General features: G+C 38.2%; 1 protein-coding gene and 1 long non-coding RNA gene across 8 annotated transcripts in view; both read right to left on the bottom strand.

Moving 5' to 3' along the window:
* The window catches only part of LOC139746155 (uncharacterized), a 69,155-nt gene extending 64,412 nt beyond the window's left edge, over nucleotides 1-4,743 (bottom strand). For both annotated transcript variants that reach the window (XM_071657021.1, XM_071657020.1), the window contains exon 1: nucleotides 4,585-4,743. In XM_071657021.1, the coding sequence (XP_071513122.1) occupies nucleotides 4,585-4,587 (3 nt within the window). In that variant the 5' untranslated portion in view covers nucleotides 4,588-4,743. The remainder of the gene's footprint in view (nucleotides 1-4,584) is intronic.
* A 1,330-nt stretch (nucleotides 4,744-6,073) lies between these two features.
* Nucleotides 6,074-22,186, bottom strand: part of LOC139746129 (uncharacterized) — a 218,941-nt gene continuing 202,828 nt past the window's right edge. The window contains exons 5-8 of one of the 6 annotated variants that reach the window (XR_011712073.1): nucleotides 14,426-14,776; nucleotides 9,887-9,972; nucleotides 9,539-9,644; nucleotides 6,074-8,763 (exon numbers count right to left, since the gene is read on the bottom strand). This is a non-coding gene — a long non-coding RNA (uncharacterized lncRNA). Of the gene's footprint in view, nucleotides 8,764-9,538; nucleotides 9,645-9,886; nucleotides 9,973-11,165; nucleotides 11,330-11,698; nucleotides 11,971-14,425; nucleotides 14,777-22,186 lie in introns of all 6 variants that reach the window. The other 5 variants (XR_011712072.1, XR_011712075.1, XR_011712069.1 and 2 more) reach the window with 5 other exon arrangements.

The raw sequence follows: 22,186 nt of genomic DNA, 5'->3' as shown, positions 1-22,186 counted from the left end.
TGCACCTCAGTTTGTTATTTATAAAATAGCATTGGTGACCACCAAAGAAAAATTGAATGCTATTCACAATTACATTTAAAAATATGCAACTATGCAGTGTATAAAGACAATGGTGAGACAGCTCGCTCTACAAACACATCCCTCAATTTTGAAGATACAGTAAGCCCCATCTCAGCAGACTCGCTAGGGAAAGGGTGGTCCATTGGAAGCTGAATTCCATTGCACCCAAAACTTTTCCCAAAATATAGATAAGTGAAATTTTAACAACTGTAATGGAAACTTATCTAATTCCTCTGATGACATCTTTTCTTATTAGTCATCCCACAAGGCTGGATCTGTTCAGTAAATATTAAAGACTACTCAATCATAAGGAAATTTCTCCAGGAACACCCTGAGTCATTTTAATTCCCCAGTGGTCAGAAATGAGGCGTTCATGAGATGCAAGCTATTCTCCCCAAGGTCATGATTTAAATCATTTTGTAGGAGTAAAGGTACAAAAAACAGCATTGTACCATTATACTGTTGTAAATGTGTGTGCACTTAAAACATTTTATGATAGCCAAATAAAGAAAAAGAGCAGAGGTGGTATACAACTGGCTATCACATGCCCTCCTGACATCCATCATCCTGGACTAAGGTCAGGAATTAACAGACTATTCCATTATATCCTAAACCTAGTCTGATGGATAATTAGGTTACTGAACTAAATTTGTGATTAACAAACTTTCTTGAAAATTTCTGTTAGGTCTCAAACTTACTGCTGCTACTTATGCTAAGATTTTTACTTACTTTTACTTGTGCAAGCCAAAACTGTTAAATATGAACATGACAAAATTAAGCACACAGTCTTAACTGTACACGCCAACATTTTGGTCAGTACAATTAAAACTGAGCAGTTAATTTTCCATCTACACATTCAGGTTTAACTGCAGCTTTGGCCTTAGACTGGCAGGATCCCAAAGGAGGGTTAGAAGGTAAATTTCAATACAGTGAAGTCCATTAGAATGGGAATTAACTGTAAGTAGTGCTCAGTGAAACATTTCAAATAATGTGAGCTCGTATGCTTCAGTAAAGTAAGGTTTTAATGTTAGCAATTTCATATCAACTAAAGAAAACCTCCATCCCTAAACCAAGATTCTTCAGTTCACCAAGGTAATGTTTAATGTATCTCATAAATATAATGTGTGTTGGAGCTCTATGGGAAAAAATTCAGATATGAGCACACATTTTTCCATTTTCCAAGTTTTGTAAATTTACTTGGCTTAATCAAAGTTACAACTTTCAAAAAATTTCCAGTTCAGAACTTTTTTGGCTATTCAAGGGTTATGTTTACTCATTTTACAGTACAACTATCCATCAATATATAGAAAAATTGTACTAGCTTTCCTTAAACCAATTTTTCGATAAAATGATCCTTATTTTGCTAACGACTTACAATATAAAACTATAGATGCATTCTTACATTTTTTCTCAACCTAATATGTATAATCACTATCATTACTCACCTAACCCTAGCCTTCCATACTCCATACATTTTTCTCACATACCAGTAATGCTTCCCTAAATATATCCCATTCCTCTCCAGCTCCACTAGTTTACTCTCATCTTTTTCAATTTTACAATCATTCTCTCTCTGTATTCATTATAGAGCCCTCTTCTCACCCATATCATTTCCTAGTTTCTGAAAACCTTTACAAATCTAAATCTCGCCCTCCACATACAAATTCAATGTTGGTATATATCTACTACAGCTTCAACTAGGAGTTTTTTTTCTGAAAAGAATTACCTACTCTTCCATTAAATAAACACAATTTCCCTCATGCCTTACTTAATGTTTGTTTATATCATGTTCAAATTCATGGGCCACAACTGTAAACCCCCTTGATGGAGTGCCATAAGGAAACAACCGTCAGTGATATAAATATATAGATTGACAAATGCTGGTAAAAGCATATGCATTAGTTCTGCACTGAACTAGCTGAAAGAAATAACTTCTAAAGTTTTAGGTCTTATTTAGTTCGATTACAAAAATACTTGGGAGTATTACATTACACTGCACAAGATCATATAATGCTGCATTAGTATACCCAGGAAACTGTCCTGTTCAAGTAGGTAATACACTTACGAAAATACAAAACCTATAAAAACCATCTGCTCCCTAGCAAGAAAAGAATATAATATTGAAATATTCTTACTCTAGTATTGACTACTAAGCAAGGTCTTTATACATTATTGATTACTTACAATGAGGTTATCATACATTATTAAATTAAGAATAAATGAGCTACTTTAATATCAACCATATTTTTCAGTATAAACCCTCACCGCCTTTGTTTATATTGTGATCTGCAAATATTTCTGTAATCACATACTACACAAGATACTTAAAACAAATACTGTAGCCTTTTCTAAAGCTCCCTCCAATGCAGTTCAAAAATGGACTTTTAACCTGCTGTTATTACAATCCCGAAACAATAGAGCCGCACTGCAAAACAACAACACTCAACATCCAAAGCTCAAAGCCATGAGGAGCTGAAACAGACTTTGACAAAAAATTCATAAAATTAACTATTTTTGGTAGAAGTGATTTAGACCAGATAATCATGATTTGGAGCTTTACTTTAGGAATAATACGTGGGAGGGGAAATTTATGGTTATGAAGGAAGTGGGGAAATAGAAAAATATATAGAAACTTGAGAAATAACTAGAGTACAATTTGTCTGACCAAGTTTCTAAAATCATGGAATATCCAGTCAGGGATGCCAGGCTGAAACACTCTCAAGATCATAAGATAATTTAAGAAATAATTAGCAATGACAATCTGGGAAGATCTTGCCTAACATACCTACTTCCAAAGTCTCAAGCTGGGTAAGGGGGAGGTTTACAGAGATCAAGAGGTTAGTACTAACAGGTAATAAATACATCAGATTGGATGAATGTGAAAAGTGGCATAACACAAGGTTCTGTCCTGGGACCAACCCTGTTTCCAATGTAAATCAACAGTATACATAATGGTATTGTGGCACAAACACTAAAGTTTACAAAAGACATTAAAGTTTCAAAAGGCAGATACATCAACAGATATAAATTTTATGCAGCAATATCTCACAAAACATCATTAGCGATCATAAGACAACCTTAAATGTGGATAAGTGCAAGCATCTATGTTAAAACATGGCAATACTAGAAATATAGGAAAATGGATGGTGAAATAATTGCTAATGCTGACAGCAAGAGTGACTTGAATCAAGGAGACCTGGTCTTCACAGTGCATATAATTGTCCTGGGCTGTATCAGGAAAACTTTTGAGGATAAGAGCGGAGCTAATATTATCAGCCTTTAAAAATCTTTACGACTTCCACCATTACTGGAATACCATGGGCAGACCTGGTGCCCTTAAAACTGGTATGAAATAAACATCAGTGAAAATGTACAAAGCATAATGACAAAAATGATTGGTGGACTTCAGGTAACTTGAAGACCTGTTGAAAGATCAAGTTTTGTGATACTGAAGATGCAGCCACTAAAATGTGACAGCTAAAGAACTCAAGATCACAGATGAACTCCAGACAGGGCAAACCAGTGGGCATGATTACAGCAATTTATATAAAATAATTTAGAAAAAAATCTCCCAGCATATTACTGGAGAATGAAGCAAACTGACGGCAGTCAATACAACCACTACATATGGATTACAAGGCAAGAGCTAATCCACTATCAATAAATCCCTTAAGAAGCCATCAAAGGACCTGCATAGGCTTCCTCTCTCAAAGCCCAGAACTAAATATCCCAAAAATTCTGGAAGGTCGTACTGGCGATCCAATCAACAGTATGAAACCACACACACTTAACAAACCTAAAGGTCGAGATGTTCCTCGATTTTCAATCCCGTCCTTGACAAACATCAATCTTCATCTTCCTGCCACTGTACTGGTCGCAAACAGGGGGAAGAAATACTCGGCACAAACAGCAGTCTTTAGGCAAATTTCCTACCACAACCACCATTATTAACGACCACATGCTTGTCACACGACATGAGATACTAGGTCATTCAGGTTACAAGGGGAACTAAATTAAAATTTTCCCAAGTTATACTGAGCTCCCCGAACCGTTTCACTAACTTTTAACCCAACATTTTCCCTTACCATCAAACCCCCCACCCACAGCATATTTATTGTATTATAAAATAATAATACAGCAAATAATGCTACCCTGAGTATAAGGAGTCCATTCATTGGCATTTCTTTCACATTCTTCATTAATTTCTGCGGTGTCCTTGAAGTGGAACTTCAACCACAACTTTTCCAAAAATTATCATGAAATAAACACAATGACCATTGACCAATGGCTGATGTATACTTACGCATTGGCCAATACTCCAGTTGCACTTTTTATTGTATATAATTCTTTGGCTTTATCATCCTCACAATCAAACACAGAACCTCCTAATATCTGGGTTTTCTTACATGCTATATTATCAAGACTTACTAAACGAGGCAATACGGGCACTTAACAACTGTAAATGGCAACTATACCACCATTTACAAACCAGCCCGAAATAACACAGCAAATATGAGAACCTACCATTATTGTATCAAAAGATATGCTGGAGGGAGAAGTAGTTAACGCTTGCTTAAAAATTCAAGCACATTTCCCACACAGACGTCTGGTGAACAACTTGTCAGGTTGAGTGACTTGTTTTGACTGATGAAGACCACAAGTTTCTTCGAAGAGAAAGACGATAAAGAAACGTAACTTTCATCATAACCATTATTTTCTGTGTACACGTGTAGGCAGTGTACGTACACTGCCATCTAATGTTTGTAACACTAACTAAAAGTTTTGATCATAGAAAATGAATTTTGTTCTCGTTATAGAAAACAGATCTCTTAATAGGGGTAACCATAACATTTATGACATTTATCACATTCTTTGGGGATGTTATATTATACGGTTTGAAGCTTTGCCTATCTGTTGCTTAGATTTATGATGGCATTGTAATAGATAGCTTTAATCAATGTACTATATATTCCATAGAATGTAGCTATTGGGTTATAGTAAATGTAGGTTATCCACCTGTGAAAATACAAAACCCATGAAAAGTTCATTTGACCTACCACGTAGCTGATTTCTCTTAGCCAATATAAACATAATGGCAAGGTATACCCAAGCACGTGATCACAATGTGGTCATGGGAGGGGGATGGGGCGAACACAAATTCGCCAAATTATTGATGAAGAGTTTAGAAAAGTGGCCATGCCACAAAAGTGGCATGTACGAATACATTGTTTAGGAGAAACATTAGCACTTCTTGAGTTGTTCGGGTGCTAGATATGCTTGCTAATATCGGTTAAATTATCATTAAACTAAATACAGTTGTTGCAGAGAAGTCAACGTATTACGAGTCCGGCGACCATTAATGAATTGATTTAAACATGATATCTAATATGAAATACATGATAGCAATAACCGAGGGAGGACAGAAAGAATAGGTGGGGGAGGAATGGACACTTTTGTTTCATTTCTCATTCATGGGAGTCCAACCAAAGACTATATAACAAAGATAGGATAGAGGGTACATACCCTTAAGTAAAAAAAAAAAAAAAAGTGATGGGAATATGTGGCGCCATCTAGTTAGTTTCCAAAAAAAGTTTTAGAGAAATAATGCCAGATACTTCCATATGTTACGGATAGCTGCCAAATAGTTAAAAACTGTCATTACCATTATGTTGAGGTATGTAATTCATTTTTCAATATCTTTGCTTGACAAAATCATATCATTTAGAAAATGATTCGTAAATTTCCAGAAGTTGAACTTAAACGCTGTCATGTAGTTGAAATATGAACTTATACATATTTCATTTACTGATAAGAAATAAGATTAATCTTCATTATTCACTCTCTGTTAATAGAATTTTTTCATTATCATCGAAGTCAAAGATTTGCATTATCAGGTAAAGCAATGATTTTTGTTATTCATTTCCAATTTCGTGAACATTAATGCTCTATCTTATTGTTACATATTTTTCTAGATTACATTTTTTTTTTAAAGGAATAATTGAGACAAGTCAATACATTGTAGTTTTATTATTGAAGGTATGATATAAGGCACTTCACGTCCAAAGACAATGGAAAATTCAAGACAAGAAATACACATACAAAATTTGGATAATCATAACTAGGAATGAAAATACAGAATAACATAAAGAAATGAAATAAGCATTTTCCAATAAACATAAGAAAAAAGTGATGAAACAAACAAAAAATCAAGATAATAGGAATTCTTGAAAGCCAAATATACAATTGATTAACATGTTAGGGAGAAAACAAAAACACATCAAACATTTAGAAAACAAATAAAAAAATGAAATGCATATACAGTGCATGCAAAATTTTGTATCTAACCTTAAGACAAATGCATAGTGTACATACCATTAACCTGGTCACTACTTTTTTTTTTTTTTTGACAATAGAAACCTATAACAGAAGAAGAAAAGCTCCACATGGGACAGGATGATATTTTTTGCTTTTCTTAGCAACAAAATGTGAAGATGGTGCTTTTCTTTTTCCTCTTATTTCCTTAGGAACTTTGCATGATAGTGTAGGCGCATCGATAGATATATATCAATAAGCTTTTCAAATATACCTTCACAAAGTTATAGCATTTAACTTTGATATTACAACTTTTTACCAATTAACTCTTTTAACATTTGCTATGAAAGTATGTTAAATTTTGTTACATTGATGATATTCATATCCGGATAAAACAATGACTTTTTCTGTCCAGTCTTTTTCTTTGAAATATATGTCATAAGCTACAGCATCTATGCCTCTTTCCTGTCAACTACTCTTTGCATTATACACAATCATGATATTTCAAAACATTTTGACAAACATACCCTGCCACATATGTCAATCCATTTTCCAATACGCCTACATGGGACAATTTCAAATTAACATTATCTTTGAAACATCCTCCTCATATGTTTTAATATCAGCAAAATATTCAGAATTATCATAATCTACGCAAGAAACATCTTCTTATAGGGATTAAAACTTGATAAAAAACTCTGAAATGTCAGGTGTAGCTGCTGCATATTTAGTACTTTCGATTTCAGAGATATTGTCAATTATTCCAGCCATTTTATCTTCGTTAATAATGATTATAGGTTGAATAGGAAGTTCTCTGGGCAATGGAACTGTAAATTTCATTGCATTAAAAAATGGAGTGGCATCATCTATGCAATAGCTGCTCATAGACTTATGCAGGATCTACTTTTCTACCACAGCCTTTACTGCACTTTAAAAAAAAACTTGGAGCTGTGGGAGAAGCATTGTTCCCACTTGCATTTCTAAGGACACTGAAAAGTTCTCAAGGAAATCCTGATTGATTCTGTTTGTTAAAACATACTGAAAATCAAGGTTTTCCTTTACATCAGCCCATAAAAGCTTTCAAGTACATATATTGAGGAGCCATCCACTAACACATGAGGGGTTTTCCTTTGATCCTACAAATTTACATGAAGGAAAACTCCACTTCCTCAACTAAAAAAGTAAAGTGATCATTGTTTACACTAATTCCACATTTCCTCTCTTTACAGTGATTCTCTTTTACCACAATTAAATACAACAAACCACTAATCCATGTTGTTGATGGATTTAGCTGTGTAGATGGTTTCTTCTGGGAATTCTTTAAGGGCATAGTAAGTTGTAATGATTGCAGCTACACTTCTGCTTAAGGTCTGTGTTGCCAAGCTTACACACATCTTATTTAATGTACTGCAGCAGATATGATGGTCTGACAATTTAGATGCAAGATGTATTGAAAGTTTCTTATCAGCTTGATAAAACTGTTCTACATATTTCCATTTTATCATATTGCCATTATATATCAAACGTTAAAACATTATTTTTAACACTTTTAATCATATGAGGGGTAACATTAAAGAAATGAAGTCTATCATCTTCATTCACGATAAATGGGGAAGAGCTAGATATGCTAAGTCTATTTAGACTGCTTGGTTTGTTACATCCTGGTCACATACAACACACTTGGACAATAATCCTGTCTGATTTTATTTAAGCAATCTGTTACCATTTATTTGTAAGATATGTTATCTTATGGACCTGTTTAAAGGAAATACTCCAATGTTTACTTGTACTTCCTGCACAAACCTTTCACTATGAACAGCATAACATATTGAGCATATTTCTCTTAAGTCCAATACTATCCCATTCCTTCAGACTTTACTTCTATTATAACATACACCAGATTTTATTGAAATGGCATCAATCACCACCCCATATATCTTGTCCTTTGTTTCTAAGTCTTTGGCTTTCTTTTCTAAAAAAAAATCAAATATTGACTGATCCCACACAGAACTAAACCTTACATAACTAACATAGTAGTGTATTGTGCATATTTTTTGAGGAGCAAAAATTTTAGCAAGTAAATTATATGCCCTGGTGCTACTAAAATAAGGGCCAAGTGAAAAGCTTCTCATGTCATTTGAATAGCATCTAACTTTCTTCTAGACAGTTGACAACTTTAATTGTATTCTGAAAAATTCTAATAAAAAAACCCTTGAGATATTTAGATGCATCTGAAATTATGCAAGCTGGTAAGGTCCACTTCTGGTTACATCTTGACTGAGACATTTTTCAATGCATTAACTCTCTTCAGTAATCCACTGATCCTTGTTCTATACTTATGTAGTACTTTAAAAGATCTTTTCTTACTGTCTGACACTTCTCTGTTGACATCTGCTCATGGAAAAATTCAAATATTAGTGTTGGCAGTTGTAATAAGATTAACATATGTATATGATGAGTAATCTAATGATATCAAATACCTATGACCTACAAAACATTTCTGATTATGCTATGATGAACAGTTGTGTAAAAATACTCAAAGAAAACTATAATACAACAAATCTTATAAATATATAATCAATATCTGATATGATAATCTTTCATGGAACATTAAATACAATAGTAGATATATGAATACATAGTCATTGCTTGAATTCTGAGAGTGTACTAGAATATACTATAAGGTGAAAACATGAAATTTGATTGTGCATTGTACTGTACTATACTGAATAGGGTTAGTAAGATCAGATTGGACTTTTTTATTGCAACTTTTTGACAAAGAAAAGGGTTTCCTGAGGGGATTTTATGATATGGTTGTGGGTGAAGCTAGAGGAGGTGACTCAATACAGCATGTTCAATGCTTACCATCTCCTGAACTGAGGATTTGAAAGTAAAGAATTTTACTATTCTACTACATAATCTGAATGTTTAAGTGGGTGAAAAGAAGTAAAGGGAACCAGAGTATTACAGTGCCACAACAATCTAAATAATCAGATGGACAGTTTTTTAATTAAATCCTCAGATTAAACTTGATATGTAACTAAAGAGTCCCAAAGGACACTTATGGTATTCACTTTGCTGCCTTTTGCTTAACATGTCAACATCTAATTTAATGCCTGATAGAAAAAAAGACAGCATAGTTAACAATGAACATTCTGTTACCTACGACTGTCTGTGATGCAACATTCTGTGTGGGGCAGGGCACAGCTGGCATGTCCACAGGTTTGGGGTCATGTTCTAAATTGATGACCTCAGATCCACCAAAATTTGTTCTAAGATGTTTTAAAATAAGTATTGTATGACAGCACAGTGCCACTATAGGAAGCCTTTTTCATATACTGTGCTGGTACTGCACAAAATTTGAAACTGTATACTGCATACAGAATATATTCTATAACATTATATATTAAATCATACTGACCAAACATACAAATGAGTATAGTGTAAATAAACAATACATTAATTATATATCTACATCATTTTTTTCACACTAACAGAAAAGCTTTTATCATACCCATTATTTGAAGACTGGATTCAGATGAAACTGTTGTACACTCACTGTATCTTCTTTACTGGTTATGGAACCTGACACATCTTGGTCTGTAGAAAAAATACTAAAGGTGAAATATACATTTTGGTAAATCATAAAGGATATAATGATATTCTATATCTATATGGGCATTACTTTTTGAAATGAAAACATGTTTCTTGCAACAATAATGCTTCCCTATATTATCTTCTAATACATTATTGGAGGTGTGGAGTGAATTGCTTGGCTCTAAGTAGTTAATGCTCTTGGTACCAGTAAATTTATCCGTAAATTAACACAATTATAAACAGTTTACATAATATATATATATATATATATATATATATATATATATATATATATATATATTTTTTTTTTTTTTTATTTTTCTTTGTCGCCGTCTCCCGCGTTTGCTAGGTAGCGCAAGGAAACAGACTAAAGAAATGGCCCTACCCACCCCCATACACATGTATATACATACACGTCCACACACGCAAACATACATACCTACACAGCCTTCAATGGTTTACCCCAGACGCTTCACATGCCCTGATTCAATCCACTGACAGCACGTCAACCCCGGTATACCACATCGATCCAATTCACTCTATTCCTTGCCCTCCTTTCACCCTCCTGCATGTTCAGGCCCCGATCACACAAAATCTTTTTCACTCCATCTTTCCACCTCCAATTTGGTCTCCCTCTTCTCCTCGTTCCCTCCACCTCCGACACATATATCCTCTTGGTCAATCTTTCCTCACTCATTCTCTCCATGTGCCCAAACCATTTCAAAACACCCTCTTCTGCTCTCTCAACCACGCTCTTTTTATTTCCACACATCTCTCTTACCCTTACGTTACTTACCCGATCAAACCACCTCACACCACACATTGTCCTCAAACATCTCATTTCCAGCACATCCATCCTCCTGCGCACAACTCTATCCATAGCCCACGCCTCGCAACCATACAAAATTGTTGGAACCACTATACATATATATATATATATATATATATATATATATATATATATATATATATATATATATATATATAAACACTGCGCTTGCTCATATGTAGCCTATGGACGTTAGTATGCTGAACATTATTGTGAAATACAGTATGCATTCTACTGTTATCAACAGCAGACTAAAAGAAACAAACACACTTCACTTGGGGTTGGATTTTGAAATATTCACATGTTCACTATAAAATACTTTGCAACATATGAGACAAAATATTATTAGATTATAAATTTGGATTACCTTCTAAGTTTTGATCAGGGCAAGCATCACTGTGAAGTCTTCTTTCATTAATGTAGTTCTTTGCAGAAAAATGATGGCTGCATATGAAGAAATGTTGGTGGAGGTCTTGTGTTGTTCTGCTTGCAGTGGCCAGAGGATGTACTGCCTCTTTCCAAATAAAACACCTGCAGTCATAGTAACAGTGTCAGTCAATACATAGTAGTGCTGGTACAGCACAAGTGTGATACTTGTACAAACAAGAAAGCTGTGAATGGTCAATTGCTATGTGTAGTAATATACATGATGCCCTGGCAATTCTGAACTTGTTAAAACCTGGATAGGTTTCTCATTTTACTGGAGATATCTAAAACTACCCACCTACCTACCCTATGTCTCTGTTTTACAGAATATAACTTTCTGGTTATTTCATAGATGTGTGGACCTTCCTTATTGATATTAGATATAACCCTGGACATAATATTACCAGTTTAAGTTTGTGTTACAATCTTCCTTATTTGTAATTTGTAGGTAAACAGCAACAACCACGTACTCACCCATCTTTCTCCTTCGGAAATGTATGATAAACTAACTCAGGATGAATTCGTTACCGTCGTCTGCAGACGCAGCCATGGATAACACCAAGGAGGCATGGTGACACACAAACGTCAAAAATCGATTTCCCCGTCAAAGAATTTCTTGCACACTACATCTAGCGGGTTCCCTACGCGCTTGGTGCTGGTTTGTGCGTGGTTTGCTGGTTTCCTCGGCACATCGCTAATTTCCCCGACTCGCCCAAACTTTGTTGTATAGTCTATGATGTGAATCCCTGAAAGTGGGTTCGAATCATTGAGAAAATATAAAATCATTATCAAGTTTACTCTATTCTATATAACTGGAGGAACTTCCATCGCCCCCTTCCCTCTTTGGATACGCCCCGACGCCTACCTAAGGTTACACCGCGAGTGGAGGACTGCATCACCGTCTGTGAAACACAGTCACGTTAAAGAACTTTCTCGCTTCAAGGGAGTCTCTCCCGCAGCCACTTCCTGCAGCCTCGGGAGCGTCTTATGGTGGGGTAGGGTGGTACCGGGAGAAGGTGATATAGAGGTGGCAGATGTTACATGTACGGTGTCTTTCCCGGTATATTCCCGTACGCCTTGTAAGACTTCCGGGGTACCGTAGTAGCTGCACTTGTGTTGGTGTGCAGCTGAAAGCGGGAAGTGAACCCCAGAGACCTGTGTATCGATAATATAGTTTCCGGTATACTAAGAGAGTAGGTACGTGTATGTTTAGTAGGGTACAGTGGCCTCGGCGATATTGTGTGGACCCTGTAAGCAAAAGAACGGAAGAGGATGGGTTCGTTGGTAGTCTGTCGTGTGCAGGAGTTTGATTGTGTGAGAAATGCGAGTGTTAGCGAGGTGTGATGGTTTGTGAGACTGAAATGGTTGGGACAAATAAACGTACTAATGCAAGAGACAATAATCAAAAGGATACACTTGTTAGAAGGATGTATGGGATGAGAGGATGGAGTGAAAGAAGCTTTGTGTTATCGAAACCTGCTGAACCTTCAGGCTATAACGTGTCCACTGAGTACAACGAACTGGAGCGAAATTGTATACATTGAAGGAGGATCTGCAAATGAAATGAACTTGGCAAAGCACACGAACTGGCCAGCAGAAACCACTGCAAGATCTGCAAGGCTAGGCTGTGGGTGTGAGTAAATGAGTTCCTGACGTTTTCTTGCTAACGTAAGAAGTGGCGAACATGTATGAAGCAAAATCGTTACCTTTTTAGTGAATGGCTTCCATATTTAGTTGAACTCATTCAGTAATATATCATTTATGTCACGATAAACGTCGTTCGAATCCGTGCTAGATTTGGTTTCAGAACCTGAGATCATATTCTTATCGAAAGTTTTGATCGCCCAGGCTATACGTCTGCCAATATTTGATACTTAATCCTTGAATTAGATGAAAAATCTGAATAGAAAACAAGTTGTACCTAAGAACTTCCATTACATGCATGGTTTATTTTGATCCGGTAGCTTGATCAAGCATTTCGCCATTGATTTGAGAATAAAGACAACTGAAATCAAATTGCATTATCTGTTGATTTCACAATCAGATGTAACTAGGCTTGTACCGAATTTCGTAGTACGATAATGTCGTATAACAATGTGTTACACTAAAAGTCATTATATGATCGTGCTTTAACGCTTGTGTTTGATTTTAGGCGTTTGTTCCTACCAGAAACGATTGCTTAGGGTCAGGGTTCTCATTACTGTCACAAGGATCAAAGTTGTCACCATCTATTATCCAGCAGCATCGTAACCCATCAAGATCCTGAATAAGAAAAAAAAAAATACCATCGCAATGCACATGTTTGTCATTATACTTCCAAAACTCCCGTTTCCCATACCCTGAAATAGCGGGTAAGGAACACTAATAGTTGTTAAAAGAGCCTTATCGACTGAACCCAGAACATCCAGATAAGTTAGACATGTGTAACAGGAGTGATTGATCAAAGACCACTTTCTACAAGGATGTGATGTGATGGATCAACTCTTGCGTCAAAGCTGATACACGTCTTGCAGCTGTCCTCGAGGATCATGATGCCGATGATATACACAACACAGGCAGTGTTCTCAGAAATTGTTCCTGTGTCAGACACACAGATTATAGAGTACAAGGTGTCGGGGTTGACACTTTAGAGAAAGTAACGATATTGAGAGAAGTCTAAGAAGTTTCCGAGCTCGAATCAGTTGATGACAACCTTCACTTAACGAACTATGAATCCCACATTACCTGACCTCGTTCTCAGTTGGTGATTGATCTGTTGACAAAGTTGAGCATTCAAGCAGTACTCAGAGGTCACCATCTCGTGTATTTCCAGATCAACATTTGTCACGTCAGAAGACATACAAACATCGTTGCATCATCAAAATTTGGTCAAATATTTGTAATAATGTTCGACAGTTTATAGGATTTAATCAACGCACTGTCTACCATTTTATTTTACGTTTTACAAAAGAGAAAAAAAAAGAATCCATAAAAGTAAAGGCGTTATCTTATCGAATTTTATTTAGGGCATAGTTGACCAAATATGTGAAAAAGAATTTTACTTATCATTGACTAATTGAACGTTTGAGCTTTATCTGCCCCATTACTGCCTTGTACTGTACGCTATATGACATATTACATCATTTTCTGGAGGAAAAAGAAATCAGATTTTCGGGTTCTTCCCCCACTTGGTCTCCTGAAGCAATACGTGAAAACACTAACCAAGAGAAACTCGAAAGGACTCGAGTATGTGGTGGAAAAATTTCCGAAGATCACCGAGGCCAAGTTGACAGAAGGCTTCTTCGTCAGATGAAGAAACTCTTGGACGACCACAATTTCAGCACACATCTTGATGACCTAGAGCTGGAGGTCTGGAACTCTTTCGGTTTGCTATAAGGAACTATCTTGGGGAAAACATAAGATCTCCGGATTTTGAATGCGAATTTCGCCCAAGGTGCATTTCCTCCACTCACATCTGGACGTTTTTACAGAGAACCTTGGAGCAGTGTCTGACGAACGAGGAGAAAGCTTCCATCAGGACATCAGCGCGATGGAGCATCGATACCAGGGTTTCTGGAATGAAGGAATGGTTGTAGATTACCGCTGCATGTTACACAGGGATGAACCTGAGTCAGAGCACCATAGGAAGTCCAAAGCTCGGCGCTTTTAGCTTGTGAAGATCGCCATAGAAGGTTAAAGTTCAACGTTTTTAACTTTTTCTAGAAAGTGTCTTTGGTATACCATATACCTATGAATACTAAATTTCTGCAATAAAACGTTTGAACTGGTACAAGTTTTATCATTTTACCTTCGCCTATGCATCATGTAGCTGAAGCTGAACTGAAAAACAGTATGTATCCGTAGAAAGAAAATGAGACGTGTTGAACAAAAAGTTCTATACTGTCGGCCGGTGTTATTTGATCTTCAGGTTCATCAACTGCCAGGGTTATTAACGCCGTCATCGTCAGGTTATAACAACAAATCGAAACAAAAAAAATCTTGAACACTTTCGTCAGGTGTTCAAGGTAATTCTTAGGCCATACACGCTTTCACTGCACATTAAACTTTGTACTTCATTTTAATGTCTACTGAAAATCTACATTTCTTCTCGTAAGAAGTAAAGATCCTAGTTACAACAATTCCACATAACCATGATAATTACCCGTAAGATCATATGAAAAGTTAATATATTAGTTACCCACAATTTCATGCTCTGTACATTTTCTATCAGGTGATGTATGGTATTATTTTCTTTAAGGATAGATCTTGTATGGATAACTCAAGAAATTTAAGTGAGGTTTAGTAATATACCCTCACAGCGTCTTTTAAGCTTATATACACATGTGAGATTAAAGATATATCAAGGAAATATTTCCATAAATTCTCACTGTCGGGGCAAATTTTGAGGTTGTACATGATAATTCCCGCGGGAAATGCCCCTCCACTTGCTCATTATATTGTCACGATGATAGAAACTTACAAGGAAGATTACAATTTACGTTATACCAAAAAAAGGCCTCAAAGGGATTAGTTCCTTAGGGCAAAATTGCTTTTTGCTCTTGAGTAATGAGGGAGATGGTAAGACCAACTGGAGATATTACCCCACTATTGAATATGTTATTAGATGCCCTGGGCGTATCTAAACTATCATAATCCTGAAATAGAGCAGGATGACATATTTGCTTACACTGAAAGTCAACTTAACAAGACGAGGGCGACAGTTATCGTTGCGACATTGAGCATGAGACACCAGCATACATCCTCCTGCAGTCTGTGTGTGTGTGTGTGTGTGTGTGTGTGTGTGTGTGTGTGTGTATGACTCAGAACGATCCGTCATTTAGCTCACGTTCAGGTCTGTCCAAGAACGGCTTTGAGGCTGGCTGAGTTGAGATTCTCACATCCAAGGCTCGTCCTATTCTGACCAGAGTCTGTCACCGTCTACTAAAGCAGAATGAGTTACATGAACATATGAGACGGTCATGTGTAGAGGGTAATGGTTTTCGCTGAGGGAAATGCTTTTGTGAACGCCTCTGTGTATTTCTAAATAAATGTGTGGCCTTCAAAAACTGGCATTGGGACCACTTCGAGTGTGTCCTCCACCTGAATCAGTAAGATATCATCAGCACAGGACTTAGTGACCATATTCTATACACACATAAGGTCACTAAATCTCAGATCAACAAACAATACACCGTCCAGCTTCACTGTGTGAAACAGTACAGCAAGAAGAACTTTGTTCAGTCACTTACTGAGCGGGGCTGGTCTGATGTTACGGACTGTATCCACACTGCTGAAGCGATGGTAGGCTTCCAGACTGAATTCTATATTCATTCCGGATATGGTGTTAGCCAAGTGGGTATGGCCTCCACAAAGACCTGGGCCGGGGATCGCCAACGAAATATTGGACCTCACACGTGAAAAGGACTCGAGCAATCCAGCGTACAGTCGATATTAAGTAATACTGGTACTGAAAAAACCAGGTTAGAAATGAAGAGAGATAAAGCGAAAATATCAACACTCTATTAAGACAACGATAAGAACCAATCGAAGAAATTGGCGAAAATTATGAGGCCTCTTTGCTTCGTCAAAACTAAATTTAGCAACATCATCTTAAATACTAATAATGCATCATGTTTTGGCGGAACGTGTAAGCTGTGTAGCTGAATGTGTAAGAGGTTCCCTCAGCACCAGTATTGCTTTATCTTTAGTGAACACATTATCCGTACTCGCTGGCCGCTTTAACCCAAATCATATCAGTCAATTCCATGTTGGTCAAGATACTGTAAATTATATGTTTGGTTTAGCTGCTGTTGCAGACGATCAGGTGGGCCGAACCTTACGTAACATGAGCGTATGTAAAGCTACTGGCGCTAACATGAGCGTATGTAAAGCTACTGGCGTTCACATGAGCGTATGTGAAGCTACTGGCGTAGACAATCTTCCAGCCGAGGTTGTACATGATAATTCCCGCGGGGAAATGCCCCTCCACTTGCTCATTATATTGTCTATAAATAATGGGAACATACTTATTGATCTAGATGTGGCTAGGATTGTGCTGTGTCCGTACTGTGTACCATGTCTGAAGTGTTCGAACATGATGCATATAACCAGTTGAAATAATATCTTGTAGAGAAGGATTTGCTGTGTGAGTTCCCATCTGGAGATAGATCGTCAGAGTGTAATGATAAATTCAAATACCTTAATGTTTGCATAAGTCAGAGTGTAGGGACTAGTAATGAAAATTATATCCTTTGATTTCACTCACATCTAACTGTGATACTGAAGGTATGATATATGGCGTTCCACAAGGTTCCATACTCGAACCTCTTCTATTCTTATGCCAACGACATGATCGCGGTAGTGAAGTGTAAATGAACACCGACTTTACTGGTGTCAGGAAAGAATATATAAGTGACGGCAGAGGACCCTGAGTGTGGCGATGGAATCAGTCAGCGAATGGTTAACAGAGACTAAGTCGTCATAGCATTGATAATGAGCATGTTTTCTTTCATTACACCAAGGATCGCTGAATGAAAACGAGACTGGATCAAAGTGGCAAGTGACCTAATTAAACGTAACGTTAGACCAATCAGTATCAGGTGAGTGTCAGTATCGCTTCTGAATGACTAACTAAAAGTTTCAGATAAACTGAAAATTTTCTACACCCCCCCACCTGCATTTTCGATATGAAATCTAAAAACTTATTGTATTGGCTTTGATTGGCCATCATTTCGATTATGCTTCTTTAGGCTGCCGGTCAAGTGTACCGGTAAAGTCTTAGGAGACGGGTAAAGTCTTAGGTATACCAGTAAAGTCTTACCTATAACGGTAAAGTCTTATGTATACCGATAAAGTCTTATGGTATGATTAACTGTCAGACAAAGGTGAAGATGTCTCTGAGAAATACGTAAATTTTAAATTCGTTTTGATGGAAAAAGTTAGGTGCTAATCATCTAAAGGTTCTTGAAACTAATTTCCAATTCTTTCACAAATGTGCTATGAGCTGTGCTCCGCTCTTTGATATCAATTTCTTGTCCTTGTAAAACAATCCTATATTGTAAAAGCCGAATTATATTCTTGCACTCACTCATTTCTTTTCCTGACTCGTGCCGTTATTTTGAATGATATTATGACGACCACATGAGAAAAATAAATTGCGTGAAATTCTTGGTTAAGTATTTATGTTTAATATTTATGTATTTTGTTAAAGTAAACCCAGAGGGAATTTCATGTTTGGTTAGGGATGTCCTCAAAGGATAAGACTACGTTTTCTCTATTCAAAAATATAGAAAACGATAGCATACATATATGTGTATGGGAATACTTCTCTAAACTGCAGCCTGGGAGACGGTAAACCCTTCTGCTAACATTTAAGGGTGCAACATAAATATAAAAGCACAGAAAAACATACATAGATTGTCCTGAGAGTAGTTGGGTGGATGATTGATTGTTTAAAACCTAAACAAAACCCTCTAGAAAGGACGACAGTTGTGGGAAGACATCGATCTCCAAATGCAATATCTTTAAGTGTGACGTCTGACTGTGTATAGGCCATACCCATCTGCATAGAGCCTTTAAGGTCAACACTGTATAGTGCAGGGCATATAGTTTATCTCGAAGTCTTACAACACTTTGATGAAGACGTATGACATCTTCATTAAGACGTATTCAACATTAAGACATTAGCATTTTGAATAAGCGGAATGTCACTTTAAACGTCTAACATCTCGATTGAGATGTATAACATCTTGATTAAGAAGCATGGCATTTGGTTTGGACGTATGACATTTTGAGTACGATGTCTGACGTCCCGATTAAGACTTTTACCCTCTCAAGACTTGTAACATCTTGAGGAAGACCTTATCTATCTCCATTAGGAATCAAGACGTCTAATAATCCTTGAACACCTTCAAAAACACGATGGAGCATCTATGAACTCCATTGTAGAGGGTGGAATTCCACCCATTTGAGGATGCTAGTGGGCGTCTGTCCTCCCCTGACCCCCCTGGTGAGCTGGGTGGGCGTGGTGGATGGGTGGGTGGGATTACCGGACGTGGTGTGTTGAGAAGGGGAGCTCTGAGTCAGCAGCCTTATTGTCACCTGGGAAACATTCTTTTCTTGAGTACGATGACTTGAATATGATGACTGTACACCTTGAGTACGACCGTACACCTTGAATACAATGTCTGTACACCTTGAGTACAATGACTGTACACCTTGAGGACGATAATTTTCCGTCTGAAGTATAATGGCCTTACCTTTTGAGTACGATAACAGTTCCCCTTGAGTTCGATGATTTTACTGCTTGCGTTCGATGACAGTACCATTTGAATACGATAACTTTACCTCTTCATTATGACGATTCTACTTCTGACGTACTTCGAATAAGATGACGTTGCCCCCTCTACTATATGGGGTGTGTAGTGACCCAAGGTCGACTGGGTGACAGCCTGTAAACAGGCGGGACTGCGAAATGATTCAGAGAGATCTTAACCGAACTAGCAGAGCGTTCAAACAGATGGCAAATGAAGTTTAATGTAGACAAGTGTAAAGTGATGCACTTTTGGAAACAAGAATATACGTTACGACTCCAAACTATTCGGAAACTCTCGATGAAGGAAAGGACCTGGGAGTTGTCATCAGTAACAATTAGAAATACACTAAACAGTGTCAAGCAACAAGTAAAAAAGGCAACCAAATGTTTTGTTTCATAGGCAGGAACATAGATTATACGACACCAGAAACAATTCTCACACTTTATAATTCTCGAATAAGACCACACCTTGAATATACAGTCCAGTTTCGGTCCCCAACCTATAAGAGATACAAGGAAAAATCAATTAGAGCAAGTACAGAGACGCGCGACAAAATTGATCCCACCTTTTAGAGATCTGGCATACGAAGAGAGGCTAAAACGATTGATCTCTTCTCCCTTACAAAACGTAGACTTCGCGGCGACTTGATCCAAGTGTTCAAAATTCTGAGCAAGTTTGCTAAAGTGAACTACGAACGTCTTTTCGATATACAAGAAAATACGGTTACCAGGACAAATGGAATAAAACTCAAAACTAGAAGATGTAGTACGGACGTGGGAAAACGCTTCCTTTCCTACATGTGTGTTGAGCACTGGAATAGGTTAACGTCAGACGTAGTGAATGCTAAGACTGTAAATACCTTCAAACATCGTTTAGATAAATATTTAATAAATTCCGGTGGACTGAGAAAAACGCCAGAAATAAACTGTATAAACGACAGCGGTAACGGGGACAGTAGAAGCTAATGTGTAGCATCGGGGTGTCGGTGACAGCTTAAAAACCTGCTGAGCGGAATTACATTTTCTAGTCAAGTTAGATCCCTTTTTTTCTTTTTACCGAACAACCCGGTCCTGGGCCAATCAGGCCTCCTGTTGTGTATCTCTCTCATGTAAACCAATGTAAACAATAACCAATCTTGCGAAGAATGTGTTTGGTGGCCCATTCTTACCTGCAGTATTAATCCCTCACACCTATACTCGATGTCGGCGGTAGCAGACCAAAATCCGCTTCTATAATTGTAGATGACATGGCCTTTTCCATGTGAAGCGCCCCTCTTACGGACTTAACCTCAGGTCCACCAGCATGGAAAAGGTCAGAAGCTTGCGACGTTCGGCTTCGACGTCTCTCATTCCTTTTTGGGAATAGCTCCCCCTCACAGACCTGACCTCACTGCCTCTTTAACACCCAGGGATCGCAAGTCGGCCCCATGAAACCTCATATCTTCGCCTCCACATAAAACAACGGGTCAGCAAGTACCATGGCGGAGATACTGAGTATCATCGACAGCAAACCGGCTATAGTGGTCTTCCAGGACTTGGAAAAAGCCTTCGAGGTAACCAGTCCGCTGGCGACATTAGAGACTCTCGCTGAGAAGGGAGTCCAAGGGCAGGCTCATCGAGTGGATCCAGGACTACCTGATGCACCGCCAGGAACGAGTACGGTTCCAAGGAGTCGCCTCGTCACACAAGCCCCTCGAAAATGGCACCCCACAAGGAGGCATCCTCAGCCCAACACTCTTCAAAGTGCTGATGGAGAACTTAGTGAAACTCCCCATCAGGCCTTCGGTTAAGCTCCTCTACTACGCCGATGACCAGGTGATAGTGCGAGGGCGCACGAGATTTGCCAACGCCCAACACGCACTCAAGCTGGTTGAAAAAGAGTGCAGCAGACTGGGTCTCAAGATCAACCCTACCAAAACAAGGGCGATGGCTCTCTGCTCCACGAGGCCAGACAAGGATGCTCTCCATTCAGGGAACGCCAGTAACCCTGGGTCGACACCCACCAGTGTCTGGGAGTGTGGTATGATCGAAACCTCAGCTACAGGACTTAGCTTCAGTATCTCCGACAAAGAACAAAAAAACAGAGAAAAACATCATGAGGTCGCTGGCTAGCCCCAGCTGCTGGGGCAAACATGGAGGTGCTCAAGACCCACTACACCGCCGCCATCAGATCTCTGGTAGACCACTGTGCTCCACCATTCATTGGTCTGAGGGATGACCAGGTGACCAACATGGAGGTCATCCAAAGTGATGCACTCAGGACCATGTTGGGAGCTCCCATGTGGACCAGGATCTACAACCTGCAGATGGAGACAGGGCTGCCACCCCTAGCAGCAAGAGTCAAGCAGACGACAGCTGCGACTCTAGCTAAGACCTGCAGGTCATACAAACCCTTAACCACGAAGGCCAGAGTCCGGGTCGCCCTTCACTTAGACCACAGAATGCAAGCCATCCAAGCCTTTCAAGCGGCGGCATCCACACCGGAGACGTAGGGTACACCACACCACCGGTACCACCAACCACCTTCGCAGTCACAGCAGTGGGAGGTGAGAAGTCCAGCCTCCAGCAGGAAGACCTGAGAAGACTGGTTGTGAAAGCCCTGGCCACCGAGACACCTGCTGAAGCTGTAGCATACTTCACAGACGGCACAGTGGAACCAAGCAGACGAG

This window comes from Panulirus ornatus, chromosome 64 (genome assembly GCF_036320965.1).
Source record: "Panulirus ornatus isolate Po-2019 chromosome 64, ASM3632096v1, whole genome shotgun sequence".
In the NCBI taxonomy this organism is placed as follows: Eukaryota; Metazoa; Arthropoda; class Malacostraca; order Decapoda; family Palinuridae; genus Panulirus; species Panulirus ornatus.
Note: the sequence above shows the minus strand (reverse complement) of the source record. Positions and strands in the feature narration are given on the sequence as shown.